General features: G+C 48.6%; 2 protein-coding genes across 2 annotated transcripts in view; one reads left to right on the forward strand and one right to left on the reverse strand.

Moving 5' to 3' along the window:
- The window catches only part of LOC106988139 (aldo-keto reductase family 1 member C23-like protein), a 130,605-nt gene that overhangs the window by 85,100 nt on the left and 27,114 nt on the right, over positions 1-18,391 (reverse strand). The window contains exon 2 of the mRNA XM_053225207.1: positions 1,002-1,167. The gene's annotated coding sequence lies outside the window, so the exon portion shown is untranslated. The remainder of the gene's footprint in view (positions 1-1,001; positions 1,168-18,391) is intronic.
- Positions 1,963-7,653, forward strand: UCN3 (urocortin 3). The gene is made up of 2 exons (XM_015086549.3): positions 1,963-2,340; positions 6,737-7,653. Exon 2 carries the CDS (start codon positions 6,743-6,745, stop codon positions 7,244-7,246), a length of 504 nt encoding a protein of 167 aa, XP_014942035.1. The 5' UTR covers positions 1,963-2,340; positions 6,737-6,742; the 3' UTR covers positions 7,247-7,653.

Consider the following 18,391-nt stretch of genomic DNA (forward strand, 5'->3'; position numbering starts at 1 on the left):
CACGTTCAGCCACCGCTCAGGGCTACGTGGACCCCACGTGGGACACTCTTAGTCCCAGGCTGAGAGTTCACAGGAGCAATCAGCCAACCCCAAAGCCAACCCAGATGGGCCAGGGGGAACCTATAGGCCCACGTCTGTTTGGAGAGGGGATGGTGCGCTCAAGGACGGCCACTAGCCGCTGACACCAAGAGGCTCCACGGGCTTCTGTGGCTTTGGTCTCAGGTGGAGAGATTTTGCGGGAAGTTGAGAAGAGAGAGCAGATGGGCAGAAAAAAGGAGGAGGAGGAGGAGAAGGAGAAGAAGAAGAATATGAAGAAGCAGCAGCCAATGTTCATTGCATCTCCTTCTAAATCCCATATTCTTGGCCGTGGTTCTCAGATGGGGGTCATTTTGCCCCTGGGGGACATAGCTGGGGACAGTTTTGGTTGTCACAGCTGGGCAAGGGAGGGTATGCTCTGAAGTCTCAAAGGTAGAGGGATACTGCAAACATCTTACAAGGCTCAGGACGGCCCCCACAACATCATGTGGCTCAAAATGTCAATAGTGCCAAGGCTGAGAATCCCCACGGCTCTCGGGGTAGCAGTGTTTGGTATCTTCTTCACAAGACTGCTTCTCTGGTATCCCAGAGCTCGGAAAGGCAGAAAGGGGGGTTAAACTCAGGCTTCTAACTGTCTACCCCTCCGCCTACACAAATTCCATTACTGCCTAATTATCTGAAATGGGGAGAAATAAGATCTCTCCCGAAGACGAATATATGAACGAACAGACAAGTGAATGAATGAGTTGGATTCAGATCTCTAGTTTCACGTCGCTGCTGATCTCAGGAGAAGCCCAGCCAGGCAGCTCCAGAAGCAGGAACCGAGTGAGGTCCAATTCTACGTGTCTACAACCAAGGCTGAGGCTGTGGAGGGTTTGGCTTTCTTCCCCACAAGGGCTTTCCTTTTGTGCCACAAAATACCCGTGAGCATTAAAACGTTTGGATAGTTCCAGAAGTCCACTTACCTTTCATCTAGAGGAACTTCAGGAGGCGGGAATGCCCGTCTAGGAGGGGAAGGTGTGGTCTTATCCAGAGGTCCGGACACAGCCTGGGTCTTGCATGGCCCTTCCAAATGGTTCAGCCCACATGAGACTCAGATGCTCACCGTGACTCTGTCCTCGGTGTCCTTACCTGTGAAACAAGGAGGTTACCTGCCTACAGGTCCCCATATCTTTGCTGATACATTTGGAATGAAGTCGAAAGCCTCTCGCCTGGGTGTTCCTTACCTCCCAGGGTGAAGCCAGCCTCCTGACTCAGCACCTGCCTGCCTGCCTCCCATGTCCTCAATCCTTCTCTTCACAGGCTCTCTCCCTCCCAAACCTCCTTCCTGTCTGAACCTCTGCCCTCCTCTCCTTGTGTGAGTTACCTGTGTCGAGTCTCCAGCACAGGCATGCTCCCTTCAGTACTATGGTATTGGCCATGCTGAGATTAGACTGTTTTTACATATCTGTCTCTACTGTGATGCCTGTAAGAACAGGGTTCTCGACTTCTTCCAGTTCCTCAGGCTCCTGCCAATAACTGCTAGGATAGCAGATGCTCAAAAGTGTTGGATGAACAGATGAAAAAAAAATGGGTAAAATTCAAATGATTTCCCCTCAGAAGCTCTAGGTACACTGTGCCTGTCTCCCAATGTGCCCTTTGATGGACACAAACTTAGAAAGGTCTGTGAGTCACCAGAGATAACAGTGCGTCTCAGAACCCACCAGAACTACAAGTGAAAAGATGAACTTCAAGTCAGTTTGTCTGCTTTCAGAGCCGGTCCTGCGTCCAGATTTCCAAAAGGAGGGGCAGCCTGACAAGGATGCAAGGAAGGCTGAAATCAGGAAGAACTAAGATCCCTGATAAAACTCTTCAAAGGAGCTGTTCTCAATTTAACAGAGTATTTTTTTTTCCTTCTTTTTATCAATGAGCACGTTGCTAGGGCAGGAGGGGAAGTGGGAAGGGGGAGGACCGGTGGAAGGTGTGTGGGAGGGGTCAAGGATACAGAGTGCCTGTCATCTCCATGACGCGGACAGCTGGTTCGGTCGTATTTTAAATGAAATCGCATCCCAGTGTAGACACCACGTCTGGAATTACAACCCACCCCGTGATCTGTCACTTTTATATATATGCACGAGGGAGTGGAGTGGTTTCCATAGAGAGGGACGATCACGGCCCACTTGGGAACAATACAAGGAAAGAAAGAGCAGTGACCCCAGCCGGGACAGAAGTTCAAGGGGGATGTTTCTGGGGCAGATCTCCTGGTCCTGAAGCGGCTGCCCCCCTCACTGAGCATTTCCACTGCGGAGGGAAGGCCACTCACAGGTAAGATTTCGGCTGGGGACGTGTCCATGAGGGACGAGTGAGCCTATTGGCCCTACACGAGGCGGGAGGTGCCGGGCACTGGACGGGGGCGAGAGACCAAGGCTGCAGGTGTCCCTGGGCACCAGCCCCAGGCAGCCCGGTGCTCAACAGCACTGTCTGCGCTTTAGGTGAGGAGAAATCTGCCCTCCCTTTTTGGCCCAGAGAGACCTGCTTGGCAAAGGTAACAGATTGGAGGCAGAATGGGCTCTTGCAAGTGTATTTTTCTGAACAGGGTTCAGCCGTGAACAAGAAAATCGTGTTTACAAGTGGGGAGATGGTTGGGAATAGCAACTGGGGGCTGTAACTCCCCACGGGCTGCAGGAGCAGGGGCTGCTGTGTGTCCTGCTTCCTCTCTGCACACCTGCCAGGCAGGCGATGTCTCCTGCCTGGAGACGTGGAGGATGTGGAGACCGAGAGGCTAAGTGAGTCACCCCGGGCAAGTGAGAGCATGAGGGTGGTTTTGAACCCGGGTCCCTTGCCTTCAAAGCCTGGAGTCCTTTCTCCCTTGCCAAGCCGGGACACTAGAGGAAGGGGACAGATGTCTGTAATGACTTGGTGCCACCTGTGAGGGGGAGGAAACATGAGGATGGGTGTTTGATGTCCCCAGTTAATGTCCAAGTTCTCTGAGAAATGCTGTTTGTGACTTTCTCCTCACACGCGGCAATCGAGCGTACACCGGCCCCCCCCCACCCCCGCCCCCCACCCCCCCCACCCCCACCCAGTTCTGAGAACGGATTGAACAAGATGAATGAGAATACTGTCAGGGACATGTTGTCTACAACTGCTCTTCTCCCGGCTGCCCCGAGGAGAAGCCCTCACAGCCCCTCTAAGGGTGAATTGCTTGGACGTCTGTGGGAATCGGTGTGACCCACACTCGTAAGGGTCTCCCCTAGGAGACCTCTTCTCCCAGAGGAGAAGCACTCATTGCCGTAACACCTGCTGGAACACATCAAGTTCCCCTAGATGCCACAGCCACCGTTTTAGAAAGTGTTTCTTAAACTCAACTCCTTGTCAGGGTTTGCAGACGGATGCGGTGGGACAGGGAGTCATTCTGCCTTCCTCACAGCTGGAGAAGGGGCTGGAGGAGGGGGCTGGAGAGGGGGTCAGCACGGGGCCACCGGTGCGCTTGCCTCTGGCTTCAGCTCCGGTCTTTGTTGCCCTGGGGTCCCTTCCCCCTGGGGGTGCTCTGCTCTCACAGGTCCCTCACTGCCTCACGTCCCCAGGCGTGACTCTGGGACATCTCTGAGAAGCACCTAGAAAAGTACTGCTAGATCCCAACAGAATGATCCAGAAAAACACAGAGGTAGAGCTTTGCCCCCTAGAATCTAACTCCAGGGGTAGTGCTGTTTTCACAGCAGGCGGCAGGGAGATCTTGAACCTGTGTGTTGTGTCACCAGGGGTGATGGCAAAGGATTCTGGGGAGCGTTAAGAGGGGAGACTTGCTAAGGAATCAGACGTTACTGGGGAGCGAAGGAGGGCTCTTCCCTGTGGAGAGCTTCTCTCCTGCTGACCCCAAACAAAGCTCTCTCTATAGCTTCCCTTCCAGCGTCACCCCTTTCTCTGTGAACTGGCTTTTGAGTCTTTAAATCCTGTCGGTCTTACAAGCCCTTAGAAACTGCTCCAAAGCCTTAAGGCGCCTGCAAGGTGCAGGGCGGCTAACGCCACGATTCCGTACGATGTTTACCCAAAAGAATGAACTGGACCCTCAGTAAACGACAAAGCCGAAAGTCTGGTTATCGAACACATTACACCCCCCGGAAAAAGTTCTCTGGGCGTTTGGCGTGCAATTCTAAGGAGCTCCCGGGAGGACCAGGACACCAAGAAAGCTGGTTCTCACCACGTGGTCCAGGGACCTGCAGCATCAGTGTCCTCTACGAGGGTGTTAGAGATGCCTCATCCCAAACCTACCGATGGCGCCTAGATTGCGTTCAAGGCAAGAGGAGGCTGCGGGGCTAGGATGGAGAGAGTGGTATAACAACCAAAAACTAAAAGCCAGAAATATACCACAATAAAGACAGCGGTCTGCAGGATCAAATTACTGGCTCAAATCAGCTGGCATGTGTGGATGTAGGTGTAGACAGATAGAGATAGAAATATATAGATATGGATATCACTTCTGAAATGGTCGTGCGTGAGCTGAATCTTATCCTATTAGGACCCGGAGATTATTTATGTGTAAACAGTCTCCTCTACTAACTATCTGGCTACAGCAAGAGCTAATCTGCCTCAATTTAATCTTCCACATAAGCTTTATGAGGCAATCATTGCTATCGCCATGTATCAGATGAGGAAATTGAAATGCACCGGGTTTCAACAATCTGCCCACGGTCCTCAGGCAAACCAGGACGAGGTGGATTGGAACCTGTGTCTCTCTAACTCCCAAGTCTGTGTTGACTTCACTGCACACTGCCACGTACATGCCCAGATGTAGCTAGTTCATGCACTGGGATTTTATAAAGGATCACGGTTTGTTTGTTTTTTTCATAACTGTTTTGATAAACTCAAAATTTTTATGATTTAAAAAGAAATGAACAAACAAAGCAACCTGGTCTCTTAAGAAGGGGCGGGGGGGGGGGGAAGAAGAAGAAGGCAGTAGGTGCAATGTGGAGTGTGTGAGAAAACAGCAGGCTTCTAGAGAAAACTTGCCAGGTCAGTGTGTGTGTGTCCAGGGTAAGTGAGAGAGTGAGGGCTTACAAGATTCTCCTTTAGAGACAGAACAAGGCTCGGGTATTTAAGGGTCTGTTCTAGCCTCGTCCATTCACAGCGTAAAGAAGTCGGGAAGTGGGAGTGCGTTCATTCATTCCCACTCATTTTCTGGGAAATGACCTGCTCAAGGTCTTGGTGACAATGATTTGCAGAGTTGAGGCTAGAACTCAGCATGGGACTGCCAGCCCCTCTCACCTCTGCCTGTAACCACAGAAAACGGAATGATCGTATGCTAGCCTAGCACTTCTCGATGCCCAGAAGGATCCCCATGTTGATTTATTTATCCAACTTTTCTTACTTACTAAAAACTACCTTAATGACAGCAGTCCCCCCAAAGTTCCATAGTTAACCACATCTTTCTTGCTTCCTTTTATGGGAGCCAAGGATGTCTTAGACAGAAAATAAACTCCAGGGGCACCTGGATGGCTCAGTCGCTTAAGCATCTGACTCTTGATTGCGGCTCAGGTCACGATCGCATGGTTGGTGAGTTTCAGCCCCACGTTGGGCTCTGCACTGACAGTGCGGAGCCTCCTTGGGATTCTCTGTCTGCCTCTCTCTCTCTGTCTCCCCAAAATAAATAAATAAACATTTAACAAAAAAGAAAGAAAAGAAACTCCAAGTTCAGGTCAAGCAACCAAAGTGAAGAGGGCAGCCTTTTACTCTTTGTGCTTCCTGGGACGGTCCAGCAGTACATACGGGAGTACGTACGGGTATCAGCACATCAGGTGTGTAGGATGGCCAGAAGCCCTTCCTCTGGGGGTGAGTAGATGAAACCCCACCCCTTGACTTCGCGTCTCTTTCTCACGCATGATGGTGACGGTAGAGTAAAGGAACCTCCTGTCCTTACTTCAGAGCTGGAGAGAGTGCGGCCAGGCGAGGCCACGGGGGCCGGGATGTGGGCTGGGCTTGGTGCTAGGACACAGGAGGTAAATTCTACCCACTTCACCATGTTCCTAAGGCACAGTGACCACACACAACCCAAATTCTGATCGCCTTCTGACACGCTGTGAGCTACTGTTGCACAGGAGGCTGGGCAGAGGGCGGGAACGGCCCCGCGTGAGCCCTTCTCCGTTGCCGGAGAAAGCAGCTTAAGTTCTCGCCCAGCACTGTTGCTCAGGGGCCCAACCACCATGATGGCTTCAGACCAGAACAGTCCGGGTTACAGGAGGGCCCCTGAGCTGGACACTTCCATTGCCTCACCTGCTCCATACACTAAATATAGGGGTTTTTTTTCCTTTCCTTTCTTTTTAAAATTTTAAGTGTTTATTTATTTATTTTTGAGGGGGGTGAGGGGCAGAGAGAGAGAGGGAGAGAGAGAATCCTGAGTGGGGTCCATGCTGTCAGCACCGAGCCCAACGCGGGGCTCGAACTCAGACCCGTGAGATCGTACTCTGAGGCATCAGAAATCACCTGAAGGGTTTATTCCAACCCACGGGGCTGGCGCCAGACTTTCTGATCTAGCAGTTCTGGGGCAAGACTTGACAATCGTTTGCATTTCTAACGAATATCCCGGTGATGATGCTGGTCTGGAAATCACACTCGGAGAACCACTGGTGAGTAGTAACCAAGCCCTAGTGAATGTTCAACCCTGCCCTTCAGAGCTTCAAGCCCTTCTCACACCCCTGCCCCACATCCCTGTTTTCTACTCCAGGGAGAGATGCTGAAGCCAGCCCACTTCCTGCTGCTGCTGCTGCTGCTCCCGGGGGCCCCCAGGCTAGGCCTCCCCCAGAAGTTCTACAAAGCCAAGTCCTTGGTCAGCTGTATCAACACAGCCCTGCCGGAGGCCAAGCAGAGCCCGCTGGGGGACGCACCGCTGCTGAGCAAGAGAAGCTTCCTCTACCTGCCCAGCCAAGACCCATCCTCAGGAGAGGACGAGGAGCGGGTGCAGGAGGATGAGGACAAGAAGAAGAGGACCTTCCCCAGCTCCGGGGGTGGTGGCGGGGCCGGAAGTGGCCGGTACAAACACCTGTCCCCGGTGCAGCCCAGGGGAAGGCCGTCCCAGGACAAGGCCAAGAGCGATCGGCGCACCAAGTTCACTCTGTCCCTTGATGTTCCCACCAACATCATGAACATCCTCTTCAACATCGCCAAGGCCAAGAACTTGCAGGCCAAGGCGGCTGCCAACGCACACCTGATGGCACAGATTGGCCGGAAGAAGTAGAAGCAGAGGCCGGCGGGAGGAAGCGCACGGTTAAGGGCAGGGGCGGAGGTCGGGCCAGCTGCTCCGTATATTGAGGGATGGGTCCAGCTCTCCATGCTGCTTCACTGCTCGCCCCCTCCGCTCCTCCTCTGCCCCCAGCCAGCTCCCTCCTCCCCTGCACACAGACACAGAAGAACAGCACTGCCACCCTGCACAGACGGGAGGCCCGTAACCCCTCTCCCTACATTTGAACTCTCCTTCCTCCTTCCCCGTGACAGGAGACAAAGGTCCTGAGGTCCCGCTCTCCATGCTCCTCCTCCACGCCCCGCACACCAGCCCAGCCAGGAGAGGCGTCGCACCGCTCACCGTCCTGACTTAGGGCCCCTTCCCTTCCCTCTCTCCCCCATTAAAACCAATGGCTTCTGCAACCCTGGGCTGGCTTGAGTTCCTCTTCCTTCAGCCAGCGGCCTTCACACCTCTGAGCGTGCAAAAGGGGAGGTGAATGAGGGAGGTAGCTGATGAGTCCATTCCCCATCTCTCCGGGGACAGAGCAGTTTTTGGTGGTCCTAGGAGGGGGTAAAGAAGGGCTTGGAAAGGCCAAGCCGGCAGGACCCTGCCAGCCGTGGCTCAAGCTAGAGCCGTCTCCGGGGCCTGCTCCCACCCAAGAGGCACCACCTGGCATCTGCTCTAGAATGGGCACGGGGTTGCTGGGGAGAGAGCTTTCATGACACCCCAAACGCCTCCATGGCTGGGCATGGGGCCGCTAGGCCGTTAGCAGGTGTTTATCAGACCCACAGTAAGAGTCCGGCTGACTCCCTGATGGGAGAGACTGGTGTGTGAGGCAAGGCCTCTGCTCTCCAGGAGTCAGCACGCTAAGTGACCATCAAAATCTGGATTTGAAAAGAAGCAAATATCGGGGCGCCTCCCTCGGTGGCTCAGTCGGTTAAGCGTCGGACTTCAGCTCAGGTCATGATCTCACGATTCAGGAGTCTGAGCCCCACACTGAACTTACCACTGTCAGCACAGAGCCCACTTTGGATCCTCTTTCCCCCTTTCTCTCTGCTTCTCCCCCACTTGCACTCTCTCAAAAAGTAAGTAAAACATTAAAAAAAAAAAGGAAATAATAAAAAGAGAGAGAGAGAGAGAGGAGAAGAAGCAAATACCACCCGGGCTGTGTAAGTGATGAACTGGAAAGTGATTGCAACTGGCATAAAAAAATATATGAGGCATTCGGAGATTAGAGGTTTAATAGGAGTAAAATCCACTATAAAGAGATATCAGCAAGAAAACTGAGAAAAAAAGAACAACTTCCCCCCAAATAAGCAAGGATGTGAATAGATCTCTCCCCCGCCCCCCTCTCTCTCTCTCACACAAACACACAAACACAAATAATCTCTGCATGTATGAGAAGCTGGTAAACGTCATGCCTATGAGAACTGCACTCATACACAATGTCTCACCTCTCAGTGTGTCCATACATGTCCGTCAAAAGTCTGTAAGTGTGACGACTAACCTAGACTCCACGGGTGAGGTGACTAGCCTCCCTCCACTACTGCTGGCTGGCGGGAACATAAGCACTAGAGAGGCACTTTGGAAATACTTAACCAAGTTACAAGTTCATTTTTTTAAGATTTTATTTTTAAGTAATCTCTACACCCAACATGGGTCTCGAACACACAACCCCGAGCTCAAGAGTTGCATATTCCAGCCAGGTGTCCCTACAAATTCATTTTACCTGTATTTATTTTTTTAAGTTTATTTATTTTGAGAGAGAGAGAGAGAGAGAGAGCAGAGAAGGGACAGAGAGAGAGGGAGAGAGAGAATCCCAAGCAAGCTCTGTACTGTCAGTGTTGAGCTGGATGTGGGACTCAGTCTCACAGACTGTGAGATCATGACCTGAGCCAAAATCAAGAGTCAGACGCTTAACTGACTGAGCCACCCAGGAACCCCATTTTGCTTTTAACTCAGCAACCCTGCTTCCAGCAGAAATTACTGGAAGAAGTGAGACTGGACATTTTTTTTAAATGCTAAGTTAAACTTGAGATGAAAAATACCTCATCTCTTAACAGGACCAAAGCTCAAAAACCTGAAAAGGCAACCTGTTTCCATCCTGGAAAAGCCCCATGGCAGAGCAGAAAGAATTGTAGCCTGAGACTCAGAATACCCACATGGGAGTTTAGGGTCTCCTCACTACGTGGCCCCGAGCAAATCCTTCCACTCCCCATGCCGATGTCCCGGGAACCCTGCTTCATGAACGTGATCTCATCGATTTCTCACAAGTATATTTTAAGGTAGATATTATTTTCTCCATTTTGAGGATTTTTAAATTTGCACTTTATTTATTTTTGCTCTGATAACGCATATTCTGTTCACACAAAAGAACAGGAAACGGGACGAACTTGGCTGATGAAAAAATCAAGCAGGGGGTCACATTTTTAGTTTCACGAACAACCTAAAACTAGAACATAAAAGTTGGAGTGGGTGGGGCGCCCGGGTGGCTCAGTGGGTTGGGCATCTGACTTCGGATCCGGTCGTGATCGCCCAGGTTGTGAGTTCAAGTCAAGCCCCACATCAGGCTCTGTGCTGACAGCTGGGAGCCTGGAACCTGCTTTGGATTCTGTGTCTCCCTCTCTCTCTCTCTGCCCCTCCCCCACTCTCTCTCTCCCCAAACTAAGTAAATATTTAAAAATTAAAAAAAAAAAAAAAAGCTGGAGCTGGCATCACAATGCAGGCAGGCTCAGTGTCACTGCTGGCTCTTGTCTGGACCCGATTTTTTTTTTTTTAAATCATGGTAGATGCATTACAAAAGCTCTGATCAAGAGGGTGGTAAAGACACAGGTCCTTGCAAAAACCAGAGTGCTTTTTCTCTTTTTGTAAATATACCACCACCTGGTAAAGCTAAAATTTATCTTTGGGGGGGCGGGAAGACAGAGGCTTGGAGGAGTGAGGGCACCTGCCCAAGTTTCCCTGGCTGGGAAGTGGCCACGATGCCTCCACTTGCCCCTGCATGCAGAGCTGACCCTTCCCACACACCAGGGGCATAAAGACGCCAGCCAAGCCCCTGCCTCACAGAGCTGGCGCGAACCTCAGCGACCCACAGGCGTGCAAGCCACCGGGAAGCAGCACAGGCATTCACTCGGATTTGGGATTATTACGTCCCCAGCAGGTGCCTTCTGAGCCTTCCCCAGGAATTAAATGTGAGCATAAGTGCAGTTAACCGACTAGAAATTTGCCAAAACCCGCCCCAGCGACAGTGGGATAGGGCGGGTTTGTGCAGGAGCGTGTCCAGCATTCTCTGTCTGAGCTCCCGAGGCGGAGCCTCTGACCTGAGTGCAGCCCCAGCCAGAGCAAGGTTCACGGTCACACGCTAGAAAGCCAACTGCCACACCCACAGATGGCCACCGCTCCACCTGCCACCTTTGACAGAACTTTGTAGAAATACATTTTTTAAAAACCAGAAAATAAAGACGGTAAGTTATCCTATAAAGGTCAACGGACTTTCTAACGATCAGAAGAGTTAGCACCGAGGCCCCTCCTCTGAAGTGGATTTAAATGAAAATAACGATCATAATTATAACAATGCTTTGGCTATATCCACAGAGAGACCGTGGGATGGATAATACCACAGGGATCAGTGATCTTTCCTTGTCAAGGATCAGTATGACTCATGCATCACTAGTATCAATTCCTCATGATCAGGAAAGCAAATCACACCACAGAAAAGATTTAGAAAAAGTTGTGGGGAATGCAAAGGTGTACGAGGTTCACAGGAAAAATTTGGAAGTAGTTTTACGGGGTGATAACGATGAGTTCACATCAGTGAAAATTCTCAACACAATTTCCGCCAGATTCTTCATGTTGGTTTGAGCTCCCTTGAAAAAGTAGTTGAAAGTCTTTATTTATTTATTTATTTATTTATTTATTTATTTATTTATTTATTTATTTATTTTTGATAGACAGAGTACGAGTGGGGGAGGGGCAGAGAGAGAGGGAGACACAGAATCTGAAGCAGGCTCCAGGCTCTGAGCTGTCAGCACAGAGCCCGACGTGGGGTTTGAACTCACGAACCGCGAGATCATGACCTGAGCAGAAGTCAGACACTTAACTGACTGAGCCACCCAGGCACTCCAAAACTCTCTTTTGAAAATAAAACAAGCCTTGGGACGCGGGGGTGGCTCAGTCAGTTTAGTGTCCAACTTCAGCTCAGGTCATGATCTCACGGTTCATGAGTTTGAACCCCACGCCGGGCTCTCTGCTGACACCTCAGAGCCTGGAGCCTGCTTCAGATTCTGTGTCTCCCTCTCTCTCTGCCCCTCCCCTGCTTGTGCTCTCTCTCTCTCTCTCAAAAATAAACATTAAAAAAATTATAAAAAAAATAAAAGAAGGCTCAAAAGTCAAGTGAAACTCTTCAAAGAAGACAAGACCAGGGAATGGATGATGTGGCTTCTAAATGTTGTACCTCGTAAGAAATCTGAAAATAAACACCAACAGCCAGCAAAGGGGCCTGCTTTGTGACAGTGGAATGACTTTGGAAGCTGTGACCAAAAATAATCAGGGAAAGCTGAGTGCTACCCAGAATCCAGTGTTTTATATAATTCCAAGAAATGGGAGATGTACAAGTTCACAAGTACATAGTATCAAACTAAAAAGAGAGTTACATATATTAGGAGCCAAAGAAATACGAAATCTGGTCCAATGGTATAGCTACTAGCTACCATTAGATTATGGACGAGGGTGCCTGGGTAGCTCAGTCGGTTGAGTAACTATTTTGGCTCAGGTCATGATCTCACGGTTCATGAGTTCAATGCCTGCATCGGGCTCTGTGCTGATGGTATACAGCCTGCTTGGGATTCCTTTTCTCTCCCTCTCTCTCTGCCCCTCCGCTGCTCTTGCTAGTTCTGTCTCTCTCAAAATAAATAAATAAACTTAAAAAAAAAAGAAAGAATTATAGATGAAGTTCAATCTGACATTAATCTACATATGGGCTATGGAACAATTTCTTCTTTAAAAAAAAAATGTATTGAGGTATAATCGACATACCCCATGATGTCATTATATTAGTTTCAAGGGTACAAATGATCCCACCTTGTTCTTTAACTACTGAAGTTCCCATCATCCACTATCCCCAGGGTTGAGCACGTTGGTTAGAACCTGCCACAGCCTGGTGGATGTCACTAAGAAGCCTCAGTAAGCCGAGAAGGCAAAAGACAAAAAAAAGTATCTTGGAAGGAAACCTCGAGTCTATGGGATGACACAGTGTTTTCTTAAAGATACACGTTTCGTCCCAGGGAATAATTCTCCCTGCTTCCTCCCTAAGCCATTGCTCCCCCCCGGACCTTCGGTCATCAGATGATCACCCCACTCACTGCCCTCCACTGTTGCTACCATTCACCAACACCTGGGTCAGTGCACCTCATTTCCTGATCATCTTAGCTCATCAGTCTCTCTGACACCACTCCTGCCTTCACGATTTCAACACACGTTCGAGGACCCATCCAGCTTCCTGGGCGTCGCTCCTGCTCCCCTTAACGACTTAGTCATTGAATCCCAAGCTGTCCGACCATCCCTCCTAGCTTCCCAGCTTGCTCTTTCCAGGATGCCAACTCCAACCATCTTCCGGCCACACCGAGACCAATAATCCATCAATCCTCAAAACTTCCCTTCACCCTTTGCCAGTGTAAATGCTGTGACCAATCATGGTTCCCTTGTGGACACCTGCAATTCCCGTGCTCTGCTTTTGCTTTGCCTTATTGATTAAACCCTGGTGAATTCGAACACTCCACTACTCTGCCGCTGCACCCGAAGCTGAACGCAGCTTCAAACACACACACACACACACACACACACACACACACACACACACACACGCATGCACGTGCGCACACACGGTCAGTGCTGTCACTTTACAATCCTGGCGAGCTCTTCCTGCTGTGTCATGAGGACATCGCGTTCCCTTAGGCTCCCACTCGTCTTCTTCTCTCCTCAAACCTCAACTATCTCCTCCCCGTATCCAACCTCAGCTGGTGACCTTGCTTTTCATGTCAGTAAGAAAATCAGATGCTTCTGAAGCAGAATTTCACAAATCCCATCACCACATTCACCTACCCAGAGCGACACTACTCACACACTCCGCCTTCTTCTCTAAGTTGGATGCACCACCCGTGCCCCCGTGTCAGGGACAATCCTGTGTCACGCATGAAGCTCCCATCCCCTTTTGCCTCCTTGATCCGACAACTTCCCCTTCTTTCCCCCACATCATCCACGTTACCTCTCCCACCGCACCACTCACATTGGCACACAAACCCACTTTACTTTGCCTGCATCAGAAACAAACCCCAAATCAACCTTGACCTGCCACCCCTGCCAGGTTGTTGCCTATGACTCTGCTCCTTTTATGGCAAATCCTCTTTGGGCAGAATAAGTGTCTCTCATTCTCCATAAAACCCACATTTATCAGGTTTCCATCCCTCCCATTCCACTGAAACTGGCCATCCAGGTCAGCCAAGACCTCCATGTTGCTAAATTCAATGGTCAAGGGACAGCCCTCCTCCTTCTTGACCTGTAAGCATCATTTCACCCAGTGGACCACTAACGTCTTCAGACACCATTTTCCAGCCTTTCAGGACACCATGCTCCATTTCCCTTCTTCCCCGCCGGCCACTCCTCTAAATCTTCTTTGCCGGTTCCTTTTCCTGGAGAACGCTTTTGCTCCAGATAATCTGCATTCTCCATGTCCCTTTCTCCAAGTCTTTGTCAAATGCCTCTTTCTCACTGAGGCCTCAAGTGACCGCCCTCCTCTCGAGAGCCCCTTACCATGGCTTATTTTTCCCAGTTGTACCTGTCACCTTCTAACACCCAAAATAATTTAATGTCGTGTTTATTGTCTTTCACCCCCCACCTTCACTACCATATAAACGCCTTGAGGGAAGGGATTATTTTTGTTTTGTTCAATGTTGTATCCCTGGTGATCAGAATGGTAAGTAGCACATGGTAGATGGCCAGTAAATAACTAGTGAATGAGTCAATCAAATAACGTAGTAACGTTCTTGCTACAAGAAATCTGTGCATACCTAGAATTTAAAGTACAGTTTTTGTGGTAGTTAAGGGTACGTGGCCTAAGGGAAACATTTTTGGGCTTACAATTCCAATTTTAAAATAGGTGAACCGAGTGAATAATTTACATTTGTGATCTTAAATCGAAATCGCACCAGTTCATAAAGTGTGAAACACTTGCATGCACTTAATCAGCACATTTATAGTTTCACCGATTAGATTTTTAGAATTACTTAGAGTACTTGCAAAAGTTTGTGGGACAGAATCCTTAAAAGAAAACGGAATAGATTTGTCGATGCAATCTAAAATATTTAAGAGCAGCCATCTAAGATTGCAAAGGGAACCACAAATTTATGTGTATTCCCTTCAAAAGTAAGTATTTACATTTGCTAAACTTAGAAATTGTAAGCTGACCTTAAAAGTTTAGGAAACAATTAGGTTTTAGATCTTCATTTTAGTAGATCACTAATTTTTAAAAGCAAAAGAAAACCTCTGAATGGTCTTTTCTGAGTGTGAGAATATGCACACGTGCACACACATACAAATGTCCAAAACACCCCAAAAATTACAGGAACTGAGGGGTTAGTTAAGCATGCCACTAGTGCCCTCTGGTGTCTGGAGAGAGAAACAACGCATGTACATTAAACAGTAAAAGTCTAATACAAGTTCAAAGCTCTATGTAGGATATGCGCACACAAAAATACCTCTATTTCACTAATAAGTATTTACTACAATATTTCCAACACAGTGAGAGATTTCACAGCATATCCCACCTATCCCTAATCCTGGGGTGGGAGTAAATGGACGCCCAAGAAGCTCTAAGGAACAGAAGAACTGGGTTTGAAGTAGGCATTACATCACACGGTCACAGAGAGAAGGAAGAAAGAGCGGCGAGAAGGAGCAAAGGCAGAGGAGAGAGAAAAACACGTGCTGGGAAGCAGGGAATGCTCCAGTCTGGCTGGGACTGGAAATACAAGTTGGGACTCATGGGGACAGGCCCTGCCCACCATGTGCAGGGATTTAGACTTCATACCTAAGACAACGGGGATCACTAACGCTCTGAGCCAAGGGGCAAAATAACCTCAGCTGTGCTTTAGGATGTCGTCAGAGTGGTGTGTGGGATGGGTGAGGAAGACAAAGGGAAAGGCAGAAGAGCCTTTGGACGCTAGTGTGCTGGCCCTGGGAAGAGGATGTGATGGCCTGAGCCATGATGGTTTCATTGGGAAGAGTGGGAAGGCAATGGATCTTGGGAACATGATAGAATTGAGAGGACTCAGGCTATGTAGGGAGCAAGAAAACAGTCAGAAAGGACGTTGTTGTTTAGAACCTGGGAAGATGACGTCAATGCACAAGACAGAGAACACTAAGGGAGGAGCAGATTTCTTTTTGAGGAAAATGGTAACGTTTTCTCAGAAGAAGTTAAATTTAAGTGTAGATAAGACATCTGAGAAGACAGGTCCAGCAAGCAGTCAGAAGTTTCAGCACAAACCTTGAGAGAAGGAATGTTTAGGGTTTTCATGGAGCTAATGTGGTTGTGGAGGAGATAACCAAGGGCCAGAGAAGAACGCCAAGGGCATCTCCAACAGGGCGAGACCAGGTGGAAGAGGAGATACAGAGAGGCCAGATGTAGCAGGAGAACCAAGTAGAACCCCAGGAGCCAAAGGAAAAGTTTCAAGGAAAAGGAGTAACCAAAACGCTTAGGGTAAAGAAATCTGAAGGCTGAGAAGGTCTACGTTTGATAAGTGAGGTACAATCAGTGATCTTCAAGATAAAGGTGTCAGTAGAAAGGTGGGGGAGACAGCTTACAACTGCTGAGGAGTGAGAAGACGGCATGCAGGCATCATATGTATATATTCCTTTGAGAAGCCTGGCAGAGCGGAAAGATGTGAGAGTATGTTATGGGGGAAGTAGAATCTAGAAAAAGGGATTGATGTTTTGAAGGAAGAGACCTGGACATACAAGTAAGGAAAAGAACAACAACAACAAAATCAGTGGAGAAAGAGACCGAATATACAAAGGGGACTGAAGGAGTGAGGTCTTCTAGAAGGGAGGAGTCAAGAGAAGGTACAAAAATGACAGATGTCCTTGCAATGGAGAGCTACTCCTCTGGGTATGTGCAGATTCAAAACAAGTTCAAGTGTACGAAGAGGAATGGAAGAAGTTAAGAACCAGATGGATGTGATTTCAGTAAAGTAGGAAATAAGGTCATCTCCTGGCATTTCTCAACTTAATAAGTATGGGAGTACCTACTCTGTGCCTGGCACTGTAGATACACAGATGAATAAGAGTCCTTGCCTCGAGACCACATGTCAGGATTTCAGGTGATCTCCCTCTTTGAGGAAGAAGAGGTAAATATCATCCCCTCTCAACCCGGGATCCACATCGAAAGAATTTCCAAGGGCAGGTCTTTCGCCAGAAGGAAAATGATCCTAGGTGGGAGTTTGGTAACACAAGGAGAAATGAACAGTACCAGATGGTAACTAGGAAGGTAAATCTACGCAGACATCCGGTTTAAAACAGCAGCAACGATAGTCCATGCCTTGTAAGGTTTAAAATACATACGGCAGTGATGGGGGGTGGGAGGGAGGGGAGAGTGGGTGGGTGATGGGCACGGAGGAGGGCACCTGTTGGGATGAGCACTGGGTGTTGTATGGAAACCAATGTGACAATAAATTTCATATTAAAAATAAATAAATAATAAATAAAATAAAATACACACGGCCCTACAATATAAGGCAACAATACACAAAAGACAGGCGGATGGTAACTGAGTGGAAATGTTCTATGGTTTTTTCAGTGTCCAGGAAGTGGCGGAAACATGATGCTAATGAGTCAAGTTTGAATGTTGTGTCACGAAAAGAAAGAAAAAAATGAATGTTTAATGAATGGCGAGGAAACACGAATAATACAAACACCTGGTAAATCTAATATCACGTATGGCATATGGAGGCATGTGGCATCACAAGTGAATCAAATCTTAGACTCACAAAATCTTGGGACTGGCAAGGACCTTGAGAAGTAACTGTATTCAAGGCGGGGATTTTAAGATGTGGGGAGGTATACATTTCAAAATCACATAGTTGTAACAATGCCACGACTTACGCTGTACCATTTGGTGATAAACTTTATTTAAAAAAAAAAAAAGTCTAGAGACTAGTATTTGCATTTTGATGACTACATCTTAGGAGACCTAATCCTAAAACTCACCGGTATGTGGACTATCCATTATTTTTAGGTCATCAAATATCTTTATTTACTACTTAATAAGAGAGCATATTGGATACATAGGTTGGTTGAAAAATGGAGCCCCGTAAATTTGGATATTGGCAGAGGGATCCTTCAAGTATTGAAGGCTTTCTTTCACCCTTAAATACAGAGCCACACAACCCACTGTTGGTCTATGTTGGATTTGGTGAAAGTGACCACAGACCGCACCGAATCAGTCCTTTCTTTGTAGAAAAGAGTTTTCTTTTTTCTTTTTTACTTTCCTCCAAATATTTGATCACAGCAAGTCAGAGATATAGGAATGAGAATCGTATTCCTTTCCCTGTTACTATGCTGAAGTCTTGGCACATCTTAGGATTAACAGGCCTCGGGGTCCAAAGGGAACTCTGGTACGAAGTCGTTTTAGTACCAGTGGAGACTCAGCCCTTGGCAGGGGGCCTCGGAAGTAGAGTCCGAAGCGGATCCAGCCAAATGCTCAGAGACTTGAGGACTGAGCAAAAACTCACCGATGGCTGGGCTGGGGAAAACCGTATCTTGACAGACAGGCATGTCTTAAGGTGTGGAGACATCATTTCCACCAAATTGTGCTCACTGGCCTCCGTGGTGGCAACGTGTGAGCAGAAAGCAGGCAAAACGGTCCATCGTGCGAATGGAGCTCTTGAAGGCCACATCCCAGGGCGGTGAGGTCAGTACCTAAAAGCATCTACCAGGAAACCAGCAAAGGTGGAGGGGCCATTCTGGGTCTTGGCATAGGCAAGGAGATGGTAATGCAGCAGTTTGGCAAATCTCTCAATAGGACACTCGACTTTACGCCTTCAGCCAAGGCTTTGGCATCTATTACCTTCAGAGTATCTGCCCGAACCAAAAGCCCTGACCACGCTGAGGCCA

Source organism: Acinonyx jubatus, chromosome B4, assembly GCF_027475565.1.
Source record: "Acinonyx jubatus isolate Ajub_Pintada_27869175 chromosome B4, VMU_Ajub_asm_v1.0, whole genome shotgun sequence".
In the NCBI taxonomy this organism is placed as follows: Eukaryota; Metazoa; Chordata; class Mammalia; order Carnivora; family Felidae; genus Acinonyx; species Acinonyx jubatus.